A 14,953-nucleotide genomic window follows, 5' to 3' on the forward strand; every position below is an offset into this window, starting at 1 on the left:
TTTGCTATTATAGTATAAACTAAGGAGAAAAAATTCTGATAAAATTTTATAACAGATTTCCTTCATGTTATACCTAAGTTACTCCTTTTTAAAATCTTACAATAAAATTTACAAGCAATTTTCCAAACATATTCATTAAGAAAAAAATATGTCTATAGGGAAAATGCATAGGACCATTTAAAGGCAAATAATTGGGGTAGAAACTCTGAAGCCCAATTCAACTCTAACTTCTTTCTGGGTGTGGTAGCAATGCCTTTAACCCCAGTGCTCAGGATGCTGAGGCAGGTCGGGATGCTGAGACAGGTAGATATGTTTGGGAGGCAGGCCAACTGGCTTGCATAGTTAGAAACTGTCTTCAGAGAGCAACAAGCATGCAAGCCTACTCTGGATATACATTGATCATGCAGTCTGGTCTTTTCGCCACTACAACTGTGAAGACTGAGAGAAACTGTGTGTATTAATGTAATATAATGTCCACTGTAACTCCTTTGTTCAGTGGAAAGAAGTAGTGGGCCAGCCACCAACACGTACAATCTATTTTCAGTTTTGAAAATTACTTTCTCTTACACGTTTGTATATATTTTAGTTTAATAACTTCCGTAGATTTTCTCCCTGAATAATTTTGCATGTTTTGTTTATTTGTTCTGTTGTTTTCCTCAAAACCTTTAATCCCAGCGACTTTTATTCTATTTAGAAAATGTGCCCCAGATTTCCTTAAATAGGTAGTTTGCAGATGGCCTTGGGAAATGGTTTAGTAGACAGTATAATTCAATTCAACTTTGCATTTCTTTCCATGCCAGGTCCCTTACCGCCTCCATGCCGTCCTAGTTCATGAGGGCCAGGCTAATGCTGGCCACTACTGGGCATACATCTTTGACCACCGGGAAAGCCGGTGGATGAAGTATAATGATATTGCTGTGACCAAGTCTTCATGGGAAGAACTAGTGAGGGACTCTTTCGGTGGTTATAGAAATGCCAGTGCATACTGCTTAATGTACATAAACGACAAGGCACAATTCCTAATACAAGGTAAGACGATGCCCTGCCATCACTGCTATTTCCATGTATAAGTGTTTTACCTGCACGTATGCAAGGGCACTGTGTAAGAGCCTAGTGCCTGACCCCAAGAAGATAGGTGTGAACCCAGAGTCAGAGATGGTTGTTGTGAGCCATCATGTGGGTGTTGGAAACTGAACCCAGGTATTCAAGAGCAGCAAACTGCTGAGCTGTGTCTCCAACCCCACAGTGTGGCATTTTTGAGTAAGGATTTTTCTGTAATGATTTGGCTGTGTGATGAATTCACTGAGGGTGGAGAATTGCACTGAGAAGTGTTCATGAAAAGTTGGAATGGGGAGGTGATACAAGCTAAGCTGGACTCCAGGAACGGGACCCACACCAGGCAGTCACACTGTACTCACAGCTAATAACAAACATAAATCCGACTGTGCTCCCCATAGTGAGAGCTCCTTAGCTCCGCAGCCGTACACTGGATAACGTTTGACCCCTTAGTCTAGCACAGAGGGCCTTTGTTTTCTGGCCTCTAACATTTGCTCCAGCCTCATGGCCATCACCCAGTTTGAACTTTATATACTTCACTGACATTTGAGCTTCATGCCATCTCCTCTTGCACAGTTTTTTCATATACTTCCCAAAACATCAGTTCAGGTTTTCTCAAAGCATATTTCGGGGCTGGAGAGATGGCTCAGTGGTTAAGAACACTGACTGCTCTTCCAAGGTCTTGAGTTCAATTTCCAGCAACCACATGGTGACTCACAACCATGTTTAATGGGATCCAATGCCCTCTTCTGGTGTATCTGAAGACAGCTACGGTGTACTCACATACATAAAATAAATAAATCTTTTTTTAAAAAAATAAACAAATATGTTTTAAAAAAAATAAACATTTCTTCCATCAGACAATTGTGTGGTTGGTTAGGTTTGAACACTGCAATCTCTTTGGCTCAAAGCCAAAAATCCCCGTGATAATATACTGTAGTCTTTTTATTTATGTTGTCCCAATGTAGTCTTTGCATAAAGAAAACACCCAGTATATTCCTTCTGTATGTAGCCGTGTAACAAGCTTAAGTAGGCTGTCCATTTATAACTAAAGTTTAATGTTGTAAGAACTCTTTAATCTCAGTGGGGTTTCTATCCCTGCTTTTGATCATTTAGTTCCCAGATAAAAGACACTGACTTTTATATTTGTAATAAGCCTTCAATGCACTACATCTGGGCAAATCTACCTTCTGATCTAGTAAAATCTATCTCTCCATCAATAACTCCGAGTTATAACTTTCCATGTTCCATCTAGGCAGCCCTCATGGCCATGTTCCTGACTTACTTGTGCCATGGAGTCTTCTCCCCTCTCCCCCTCTTTCTCCCCCCTCTCCCATGCTCAACCAGGTAACTGAAAAACCTGCCTACCCCTAATCCCTCCAGTAATTGGCTGTAGCCATTTTGATTTAACCAATAGTTTTAAATTAAGGAACAAGGTTTGCATAACAAAAGCTTGTAAATGTGATTATTTACTCAGATGCCTAGCCCTTTGGGTAGAGAATTTAGCAGCAAACGTCAACAGCTCTCCTTGACTATTTAAGTACTAGTTACACATTGTTTCAGAACATCTTGCTGTATTGATAAGCTTCACAGTGTATGTGATTTTATGTTGTATTTAATCCCTTAACATGAAAAACGGTTTTAGTTCTACTTTGAGCTTAACAAAGTCAGGCATTGCTTCTTTCTTTGGTGAAACAGTTACTTCCTGCATAATCAGAGAGTGGACGTTTTCTTATAATAGTGAAGTGAGGTTAGAATCACAGGACACTTTAATTAATTCTGTATTGCCTCTCCTTGCTACTCTTCAGACTCTACGAACTTATCAGAAACCTTCGACTCTTTTTTCTAATAATTATGTCTTTGTTTTTCCGAGCACTTTTAGACTTTTTAAGAAAATGTAGGTAATATTGTTTGCTATGGTGACTGTATGTAATAATGAATGGTATATAGTTTATATTCCACTTGAAATGCATTCTATTTTGAACTTTGCATTTTTCCGTGACTTCTTAATTTTATACTAGTTTTTGAAATATGATTTCCAGAGGAGTTTAATAAAGAGACTGGGCAGGCCCTTGTTGGAATGGAAACCTTACCTCCAGACTTGAGAGACTTTGTTGAGGAGGACAACCAGCGCTTTGAGAAGGAACTGGAAGAATGGGACACGCAACTTGCCCAACGAGCACTGCAAGAAAAGCTGTTAGCTGCTCCGAAACTGCGGGAAGCAGAGGCTTCGGCCACCACAGGTTTGTCTGGTTATTAAGTTATAGTTTATTGGAGAGTAATAGCATTTATTATTTAGTGGTAGGACCCTGTGTTCTACACCCATTTAAAAAAAAAGGAAAGAATAATGTCAGTCAAAGTAAACATTTAAAACTCTTCCAAGCAAATGGTATATAGGCCATTAATGTTGGCACATGTGAGAAATCAAAGCATGAAGTTTAACTACAATCAAGTATGAAGAAGAAGTAGAAGTTAGCAAACATCTAACTCTCAGGATGACCACAGGCCACAGTTTCCTTAATCACTGTAGACACTAAGACTCCTCTCTGTGCTTGGAGTCGTCTATTCTCTTTTTGACAGGAAGCAGTAATAACTGTGATTAGGAAAGACACAAATTGGCTTTTCTGAGTCTATTAGGAAACAGCTCTCAACAGACAATATTAATATACTCACAGCTATTGTGTAATACTGGAATTAACAATTCAGTTGGTTTTTCAAAAATTTGAGTTTAGTTCAGTATAGTTAGAGCCATGTGATCAATAACTAATGTTTAAAAACTATTGAAGGATTTTAGTCAAAAGTAAACATTTAAAATATCTTTCAAGTTAAAAATTGTATATATAGACCAATAAAAGTGGCAAATGTATAAAAAGTATAAATACTAGAAAAATGTAATTCTTAAATATTACCTGATAAAACCATTAAAATATTCAACATAAATGATAAATTCAACATGGTGAGATTTTAGGAAAATTGAAGTTAAAATATCTTTTAACCACTTTTATAAAAACTAATTACAAATTTATCTTAGGGCCATACATTCATTGCTGTGAAAGTTCCATTTTTCTGAACTGGATAGGGAATTGAGAAAATAAAAAGTACACTTAGATAAACTCTGCAGACTAGGGGAAAAAAGGGATACATATGTCTGTCTGTCTGTCTGTCTCGACTCTGACTACAAGTTTATCCCTAACTCATGCCCCTTGCCCAGGATCTGCGTGCTCTGGGCTTTGTTTTAAAGGAATCATTTGGGGAGGGTTGCTTGCTTACCTTCATCTTTCACAGAGGTATTTCAACGTAGCACCCTCTGTGTGGGTTGTAGCCTTCTCACTTTGAACATTAAACAGAATTACTTATTTGGTAGGAAATATTTACTACTCCATTACAGCTCTGTGCCTGATGCAGGCATGCACAGGTCTAGACAGACTTATTTTGAAATAAGTTGATCAGTTAATTTATTGATACTGAAGAACTATATAAATTAGAGGCTCTAAAAGACAAAGATAAAAATATTATACCAACAAAAAGTCCAGTATTTAAGTATGTAAGTTTCGGATGCTCTGTGTGACCCTATAGTGCTATTAGTGGCCAGTGAGCTTTGTCATGGTGCAGGATGGTGTCTCAGTGGCTTCCTTGTAGAACATATGAGCAAGGTGGATTTGCAGCATTATAGTTTCAGTAACTACCAATGGATGTCTTGGCTCCAATCATTTTTTTTTTTTGTGCCAGTTCTATTCCTTTAATTTCTTCCTTGGTCTTTTGTATAAATCATTCTAATCATTTCCTAGAACTTGGCCAATTTGATTTATGTATACTCCATTCACATGTGATTATTTTTCTTACTATTAGGAGGCAAGGCCTGCATCATTGATCCAAGTGATAGAATCTAAGTGTGCAGGCACAGCGACTCTCCATTTATTGACCTCCAATGTTTTTCTTGATTAACCTACATTTTGTGATTATCAAGACATAAAATTTCAGACATTTTCTTCGTCTGTATCTTGTCTTTCTAAAATTAGACTCTAAATTTAAGGGTAGCATTTTATTTTCATGGCAAACTATACACATCCTCTGTTCATCTTCCAGCCCACCCACCTTATACATTGTCATCTTATTTTTCTCCATGACAAAGGTCATGTCTCTGTGACCCATGCACTGTCTTTGTGATCTTTCTTTCCTACTAAGAACTTTTGTGTGTTTTGAAATTTTAGAAATTCCGTTTTAATTCTTGAATATGTTTCTTTTTAATGTGTAAAATAAACTTGATAGTAGTGGAGACAGATTGTTTGAGGGGTGTCAAAATAACGGATATAGAAAGACTATAAATCTTTAGTTCACATGCATCTCTGGGTTGGGGTGAGGTTTCAGAACAGCTATTCTGTGAGAACAAGCTTTGCATCCTGGTTAAGAAGTGTGCATTTTGTCTGAGTACAAGCAAAATGTGCTGCATCTATAAATGTGAAGAACAAGACTGAAAAGTTTAAACACACACACACACACACATACACACACACACACACACACACACACACACACATTGATGTTTCTTTTTTTGAGACAAGGTTTTCCTCAAGTCCAGGCTGATTTGGAACTTACAGCGATGAGTTTACCTCATCCTCTCAGGGCTGGGATTTTCTGGTTTTAGGCAAATCTGTGGTGACATTATATTAATACTGTAGGGGCTTATTCTCTGCTGCAGAGGAGTTCACATATCATAATTAAATAAGGCTAATATCTCATGCCAACTGTTTATCTCATCACTAGTTCAGAAAATGTTAACACTTTGACCACCTTCTTTTTCTCTTTATAGTTTTCAATGTAAATAATTTGTTTAATCCTCTACGTTATTTCTAGAATCGGTGTGCCCTAGGATTGTGTGTGACTAGGAGGAACAATGACGAAAAAGCTGTCCAGATAATTTACAGGGTGATTTTCTCTTCCTTCCTTGTGAACTTTTCTCAATAAAGATTCAAGACAGGAGCCAATTAAAACCCATATCTACTTAAGGATATTAGGATATACAACATTAATCAAATTATTGTTTGTTGTTTCCTAAATCTAGTGGTGTTATTTTTCCACTACTATTCATTGCCCATGGAAGGGAAAATGACGGATATGCAATGGGAAAGTGTTTCCCCCATAATCCTGCCACTGCAGAGCAAGCCAACCCAAACACTCTGCTTTTAATTCCTACCTAAAAGTTCCTTAAGTCTGAAAGGAATTTCAGGGAGGATCTAGAGTATGCATTGTAAAAAGCCACAGGTTACTTGGAAGTATAGTCTTAAGCATCCACAGGTAACTCTAGTGGTCCTTGTGGGTCCTTGTTAGCAGCCTGGCATAAGAAATGGGAAGGTTGAATGTGCTCAAACCCAAGAATGTCAGAAGTGAGAAAGACAGGAGTGGAGCCATTCCCTGCCTGTCTCTGTCTGCTCTGGAGCAGACAACCATGACATCCCACTGAGGAGCATGGCATTGGGTCACACGGCATAACCTCATGATGTATCTGCATAACCCTGAGCCCTCAGCCAAGGAGCTTCTCTTCCTGAGCATTCTTCCCAAAATAGGCATTTACTCTTAAGCATCCACAGGTAACGCTGAGGTGTTCCTCTTAAGCATCATAGTTATATGCTGTTGTCATCTGACCTGGGATTCTACAGCAGAGAGAAATAAATAGTTCCTGAATTAATACTCACTTATTTTAATCCTCATCCAGAAAAGCATCTCATACCTTACATGGGTAATTCCAAAATTAGTATTTTACTTGTTTTAATCCTTATCAAGAAAAGTATTTGATTCCTTACAACATGGGTAATATACTTCAATTCAAAGCAAAGCAGAAAAAGAAACAAAATTACAGGTAGAAAATGATGCAAAACTGGAAATGTCAGAAATGTATCTCAGAGGTTCATAAATGTATGTAAATGTAACAGTCAAAGCCCCTCGCTGGGTCATTTCCATAAACTCAGGCTTACAGGTTCAAAATACAGGAAGTAGAATAAGGCTTGTTAGAATCCAAATGTTCCTAGCATTGTCCTGTCCCCATATAGCAGGATCTGGGTGTTATCCATTTTATATCTGCATCATTAATTTAATAAACACTATATACCAGATGGGCTTTGAATCCTTTCTAAATTGTATTTTTCCTCGTGGAAATTTCAATAATGTCATTGTCAGTGCTCATCCTCAGTGAAGGCTTTTTAACAATTTTAAAAAATTGCCCTTTCATAATTTCTGACATGGATGTAACGTATGTAGATCATGTCCAACCCATTCCTCAACTCTTCCTCCTAACACTATGTCTTCTTGTTTTCATAATCCACTGTACCATTAGCACTGTTCACAGTTGCATGAGCATTGCGCTCCATCCTCTAGAGAATGGGCAGAATACCATGGGCTGTTAAATGTTCCACTATAACCTTAGAGAAGTAAGCTTTAAAGTATGCCAGGGGGATGGAGAGATGGCTCAGTGGTTAAGAGCACTAATTACTTCCAGAAGTCCTGAGTTTAATTCCCAGCAACCACGTGGTGGCTCACAACCATTTGTAATGGAACTCTTTACAGAAACAAATTATGTTAGATGAAATATCTTAAGGGAGAAAAGATTGATTTCCTGGCTCCCTTCCTTGTGTGCCTGTGGCTTGCTCTAACATCTTGGTGCATAGTACACAGGGTGTACATAGCTATTTATTTTCTGCTGATCAGGAAAGAGAAGAAAAGGGCTCCTCACTGTAGGCTTTTAAAGGTGTGCCCCTGTGAGCTACTCGCTGTTAGAGGACCACTTACTGGACTACCAGCCAAAAGCACCATCCTCCTGTGAACACATCTCCAACACAGGAGCTGTTGGGAAACTTAACAACTAAACAGTGATAGAAATCAAGAAAGACTTCCAAGAATAAAGAAAGCAAACCCAATCACTCCAGGTCCACCAAATTGCATCTGAAGGATGCGTTATTTTTGCCCATTAGATTCTTTGTATTTATAAGGACCTACAGTAGTGTGAGTTTATGTGGTGGCATGGTTACCGTCATTACTTTGGAGCGTGCTGGGGTAATGTCAAGCTTTCATCTTCTTGATTGCATGACCTGATACAGAAATTGTCCATATGTTTGGCAACATGTGGATTTCTTGAACCTTTCATTCTTAGCAACTTAGTTAAAGAAACGCCACTGAAAATGTCTCTTCCTGTTTAAGTTTTAAAATGTGTATAAAACCATTCTTTGTCTTTTCATTAAAACAAAATTATTAGATTGGTTATGTCTTGAAATAGAAAATGCCAAAGGAAAAAAATCTTAGTAGTGCCTACATTTGGGTATTAGAAAACACATTTCTCTTTGTCTCTCTCTCTCTGTTTCTGTGTCTTTCTGTCTTTCTCTCTCTCTCTGAGTACCTTGTGTATTGAGTGATTCTCTGGTTTCTATTCTATGGCTACAAGAAACTAGTTAGTCCCTTCTTTTACTGTAACTCTATCCCTCATAGCTCTAACCTAGAGGGGACTTTGCTACAACAGTGACACTGCTAACATGATTTATGACTTTGGATGTTTTAAGATACTTTAAATATCACAAACTCTCTATGAATCCTTTCAGGATCACTTCAATCTGTTTTCACTGCGATGTTTTTTCATTACCCTTCTTAGGTTGTACCTAATTTTGATTTGCTTATTAATGTGATTTCTGTCAGGATTTTTAATTAATTTTTTATTGATCCTTAAAATGGTTTCTATAAACTATTTCTTCTGCCTGGATGCCCCTCATTTCCAAAACAATCCTGCCTACAAGTCTTTCAAGACACACATCAGCTGCCATGTCTTTCAAAAAAATCTTTAATAATCAACACCATCTGAAGAGTGTATATTGAGTCCATAATTCGTTCATAGAAGGCTATGAATATCACTACATTTAATATATTATAATAATATACTTAGATTCATCTTAATTTGTAGGAAATTAAAATAGTTGGAATATATAAATATTTATCTTAGTTTTTTTTTCTAGCTGGAGAAAGTAGTTCTAAGTGTGATACTTAGTCAAAATCATTTAATATTACCCATAAAGTTTTTTAGAATCACATTTTTATATAGAGGCACATCTTGGCCTTAATGAATTATAGTGGATACTTATTCTCACTCTTAGGCAACTTAGTGTCTGATCAGATTTTTTTTTCTCATATTGTATTAAGCTCATTATTCTATCAGCCATTATTTTTGCCATATGGTGAAAAGAAACTGTGCCAAACACAGGAAAATATGTTCCTAAGCCCTAAGCATAAAGCTTAAGGTTCCTGCAGGAAGCTATCCAGAGGGAGATGCCTCTCCAGTAGACTCCACTGTCTACACCCTCTCCTCAGTAGGAAAACTGAACATATCAGCACCAATCAGGAAATAGTTATACAAGTAGGGAAAAACGTCTTTCAACAATTTCCCTCCTTCCTTACTACACATCCTTTAAGCGGTCTTCACTTCAAGTTTTCCTTATAGTAAGAATCACCTCTATTTTCACAGTTGCCCCTGACAAAACTTAGAATTACCTTTGTGTTCAAGTTCTGATTCCTAATATGACTTACAAACTACTCTTTGTATCTCATCACGTCTGTGTGCCTTTGTTGCTGCCTGTTATTGACAGTGTAATCATCTCACTCAGTATTCAAGTAACTTAGAGTACTTGGCCTCAGTTCCACTTTCTTTAATTCATTATTCAAAATGCAACAGTATAATTTTCTGTATGTGCTAGAGCTAGAACTGAGAGACTTTTTTTGCATATCAGCCACGCTTTGCATAGCCCCTGATTCTCTTCTGACAGACTTGCCCTGCTGCTATTGTGTTAGAACCTTTTCAACCTCTTGGTTAGCTAAAAACATTTATAGCATTCAAGACGGTTAACGCTTTGCCCACTCACCTTCTTCTGTTAGTACCTTTGCTGTTTGCTATGCTGTGTGTGATCTAGCTGACTCTCTGTGTTTTCTTTGAGAGAGGGGAGGGGGAAAGAGAGGAAATAAAGGGTAAAGAGAGCAGAGAGAGACACACACACACACACACAGAGGGGGGGAGAGAGAGAGGAGAATGCAGAGAAGAGAGAGAGACACACACACACACACAGACACATACACACACACACACACACACAGAGAGAGAGAGAGGAGAGAGGAGAATGCTTTTAAAACTTAAAGTCTATCTAAAATGCCTCTAAATCTTTTCCAAACAGCTGCAAAAACTGAGGATCAAACACTAAAATAGATGAATTTATGAAGGTTCTCAGTTAAATTACCCTTTGTTACAATTTTTACAAATTCTTCAATTTTTCATCAGTGACTTTGTCCACAGTTTATTCTAAGAGATGACATTACTGTTTATTTTGTTTCTCCTGGAGACTTAGTACCTAGCCTTGTACCCAGCGCACATGAGTTTAATTAAAATTTATTGGTGAAATGAATGTCCATTCGTGTATGTGTATATTGAAATTATAGTACTACATTTTGAATGGAAAACATTTTAATGATAAAAATAAAATGTCCCCATATCTTCAAGGCTCTTTCAACATGTAATAAGGACACATGGTCCACTATGTTCATAGCAGCCTTATTTGTAATAGCCAGAAGCTGGAAAGAACCCAGATGTCCCTCAACAGAGGAATGGATACAGAAAATGTGGTACATTTACACAATAGAGTACTACTCAGCTATTAAAAACAATAAATTTATGAAATTCTTAGACAAATGGATGGATCTGGAGGATACCATCTTGAGTGAGGAAACCCAATCACAAAAGAACACAGATGATATGCACTCACTGATAACTGGATATTAGCCCAGAAGCTCAGAATCCTTCTTAGAATGGGGAACAAAATACCCATGGAAGGAGTTACAGAGACAAAGTTCGGAGCAGAGCCTGAAGGAATGACCATCCAGAGACTGTCCCACTTGGGGATCCATCCTACAAACAACCACCAAACCCAGACACTATGGCAGATGCCAACAAGAGCCTGCTGACAGGAGCCTGATATAGCTGTCTCCTGAGGGTCTCTGCCAGTGCCTGGCAAATAGAAGTGGATGCTCACAATCATCCATTGGACAGAGCACAAGGTCCCCAATAAAGGAGCTAGAGAAAGGACCTTAGGAGCTGAAGAGGTCTGAAGCCCCATAGGAGGAACATCAATATGAATTAACCAGTACCCCCAGAGCTCCTTGGAACTAAACCACCAATCAAAGAAAACACATGGTGGGACTCATGGCTCTAGCTGCATATGTAGCAGAGGATGGCCTAGTTAGTCATCAATGGGAGGAGAGACCCTAGGTCCTGTGAAGATTCTATGCCCCAGTATAGGGGAAGGCCAGAACTGGGAATGGGAGTAGGTGGGTTGGGGATCAGGGGGAGGCAGGGAAGGGATAGGGGATTTTCTGAGGGGAAACTGGGAAAGGGGATAACATTTGAAATGTAAATAAATAAAATATCTAATAATATATATAAAAGAAAAAAATAAAATGTTAAGTGGGGGCTGCCTGTAGCTCTGGTCTGTCTCATAGGGTAGTTATTCAATGACTCACTATTTCCAGTAGCAGTTTGGAGAATTTACCTTGTCATTCCTCATGTTCATTAACAGAATTGCAGATTCCTTTGCTGTATTAAATTATGTTCCTATTTGTGCTGGGCCTTGGAGAATTAGCAATGCAGAAGGGAAATAGCATGCTTGCTCATGAGACTTTTGTAGGTGGCAGGGGATATGAGCTTCAAATAAAGTAATCATTAAGCTATAATTGAGGTAAAGTAGTCTTTAAAAGGCAAGTTTGTGTGTCTGTAGAATTGGGGTTCTTCTCTGTTAGTGATTTTCTCTATGAGCAAGAGTTATTTGCCTCTATGGAGCCCTCTGCATTTTCATATTTTGGGAGGGGACAAAGGGATTACATCAAGGAAGGATACAGTGGGTTCACAAGATACCCCCCTCCCCTACACACACTATAGACTTATTAATACCCACATGTAAATAATATTAATTACACAAGTTCTTAGGAACTCTGCTCTAAAACTGATACTTAAATGAATAAGGAAGTTTCCAGAAAGTGTTAGAACATATAGGCAGAGTATGCAAAGCTAGGGCAAGCGTCTCTTAATGTATGCAGAAGTGGTAGTGTGCTGGCCATTTTGAGCAGAGAACACAGGATGGCATCGGAGGAAAATGCTGAAGCTCAGTAACGTAAAGCTTGGCTTGGCTATTCAGAGTAGCGTTGGAACTGTTATGTGGAACTCAAAAGATAGGTTGAGTTGGAAGTGTACTTTGAATTCTTTTCCTGAATGATATTTGAAGTCACAAATTCATATTGGCATCAGTGTGCCAACTTGGTGTCATTTCCATTCAGAGAGCTTACAAGGGGCAGAATCAAAATGGAGATGGTAGGATTGACTCAGGGTTAGGATTTGTTAAATGGGAAAACTAGCAACCAACCAACCAACCTGTACTCATTGTGGAACCCTGTACCAAAACTGTTGTGTCAATACAGTTCTCCTTTTAGGCAAAAGCTAGATAACTTTTCAAAAAGAGACTGGTACTTTTCATGTAGAAAAGTTTGCTTACATAAAACATACTGTGTGTATGTTCTTTAGTAGTTGTATACTCTTGGTTTTGTTTCTCCTGTTTGGGATACTGTTTGTTGGTCACTTCTTGGATTCATGAAGTACACTGAAGGATGCATTTTTACAGCACCGAACTTAACTTGGTTACTGTATAACTTCAGAATTAGAAATAAGCTCCTCGTTTGTGTATAGTACCTTGTGGTTTATGTTAGATACACAACTGATTCTTTTCTCCTGAAGCACGAGCAGGAGGAGCCGACTATCTAGAGCAGCCATCACGAAGTGACTTGTCAAAGCACTGGAAAGAAGAAACTCTCCAAGTGATTGCCAAGGCGGCACGTGATCTTGAAGATAAAGGGCCAGAGACAGTTTTGCAGTCGGTAAGAACTTTTCTTCTGGCTCTCGGAATATAGCCATTACAGCATTCCCACAATGTAATGGAGAAGCAGCCTGGCTGGCAGTCAGTGGACACTGGGGTTTGGCCATGAACATGATCTGGGAGTGCGGGCTGTCATTTCCTCAGTGTGTGATTTTAAATAAAATCCTCTCATACGTTTCTTGTCAGAGGACTAAAAAGACTCAGACTACAGACTAATTTTTTCATTTGGCTTGGAATTTAAAGAGAAGCACAAAGTTCAACAGTATTTTTTCCCTTGGTCTGTGATGTGCCAATACTGGAGTAACTGAGAAATTAAGGAATAGTTGCCAATGTTCCATGGAAAGTATTTAACAAAAAGTGAGAATATTAATAGAAAAGAAATATTACGTGAAGTTTGCGTGTGTCCTGGAGAGAAATTGTCATTATCATTTTTACTGTAAGTGGGCTTTTCAGTTTGTTTTATAAGAACAAATTGACCAGAGATGTAGGGTTGAGTCAGTGCCTGAAGAATTCTGTACTGCAGCCCCCCTTCCCCATTTTTGTAGTTAATGTAAACAGCCCCATGGAGGCTGACTGGGGCTCCTTCCAGACGTGAAGAGTCTCTTCCTGGAGAACTGAAGATCATAGGATAGTTCAGAAATTTACAGGACAAAAGTTGTACTTTGCAAGTGATGCTGATCTCAACTATAGCCTCCTGCTACCTTAAACTACCCATTAACCGAAGTTTCCAAATAAATAAGGCATCCTACAAGTTATATTGTAATGAACTAAGTAATAAGCAGAAATTCTTTTACTTCTAGCTTGAAAAATATTATTACAGTCTTCTTAATATGAAAATTAATTGAAATATATTTTATGGCTTATAAATCCTGCAAATGTCTTAGATTCTATAAATACATTTAAGAACCTATGCTAATATCTATAAACCTTTTTGGTAAATACTTTGTTTCATGAGACTGAAAACTCTGCTCTTGGGGGCCTTGGGAACAGGAAAGCCCGGGAAACAAGGACTGACAGTTGGCATGGGGGGAGTACTTTTACCAGTACAAAATTTTAACTTGGGCTCTTCATAAATTGGTGCTGTGAGTCATTAAAGCCTAAGATATATCATGCTTTTATCTGGGCTCAGAAAACCAAAATCATAATTTGTAAGATAGAATCATGTTTCATCTCAGTTCAACTACTTAAGTGTTCTAATTCATGCAGGCATCACATAAATTTACATTACCCAGATTCCCTGGTTTGTGTACCTTCTTATTAATTAGCTCAGGAGACTACCATGGGAAGGCTCTTCTCCTCGTTCCTTGTCTCCTGAAGTAATACCTGTATTGTCGCCCCTGAGGTCTGGACTTGTGCAAGAGTTGTGAGCTTCTTCTACCATCTGATGAGTTTGTGATGCTTGGTCTCAGGACCACTGCTTAGGACTCTACATCCCTTCCTGTTATCTTTTTTCCAGCTATACTTAGCATATCTGAGAAACTACAGTGAGCGTCTTCAGACTTCAGATACCATTGCCGTGACTTTGGGGTATTCACTTCATGTCTTACTAGAAATGCAATCTTGAGGAAACTTGTTACTTGACTTTCAGGTTTCTTTTTCTTTTTTTTTTTTTTTTTCTGCAAAATTGAAGTGCCTCTGAGGTTAACGCTGAGGGTTTTATCTGGTTTGTTTCATTTTGATAGTGGGTGTCAGTGTGGGGGTTTCTTGCCCTCAGCCCTGGGCGTCTCACAGCACCTTATGTTCCAGCCGTAGAGTAGGCATGGCATCCCATAAAACTTAGACTTACAGAAGATATGGGCAGCCTTCAAGTGTTGAGGCAGCTTGCTTTCCTAGAGAGTTGTTTAATTTCTAAGTGAACACTTTAGGATATTTATGAGTATGGAAAGCAGATGGCAAGAGGAAAATGCTGTGCCTGGCTTCAGTTGCTGGCCAGTGCACAGGCACTGGCAACTTGA

At 38.4% G+C, this 14,953-nt stretch overlaps 1 protein-coding gene across 2 annotated transcripts in view; it reads left to right on the plus strand.

Annotated features, from left to right (window-relative positions):
• Window positions 1–14,953, plus strand: part of Usp25 (ubiquitin specific peptidase 25) — a 108,710-nt gene that overhangs the window by 71,461 nt on the left and 22,296 nt on the right. For both annotated transcript variants that reach the window (XM_085832213.1, XM_085832214.1), the window contains exons 16-18: window positions 801–1,029; window positions 3,099–3,299; window positions 12,860–12,999. In XM_085832213.1, the coding sequence (XP_085688339.1) occupies window positions 801–1,029; window positions 3,099–3,299; window positions 12,860–12,999 (570 nt within the window). The remainder of the gene's footprint in view (window positions 1–800; window positions 1,030–3,098; window positions 3,300–12,859; window positions 13,000–14,953) is intronic.

The sequence above is a fragment of the Mus caroli genome, unplaced genomic scaffold (assembly GCF_978045245.1).
Source record: "Mus caroli unplaced genomic scaffold, Mus_caroli_1 scaffold_17, whole genome shotgun sequence".
In the NCBI taxonomy this organism is placed as follows: domain Eukaryota; kingdom Metazoa; phylum Chordata; class Mammalia; order Rodentia; family Muridae; genus Mus; species Mus caroli.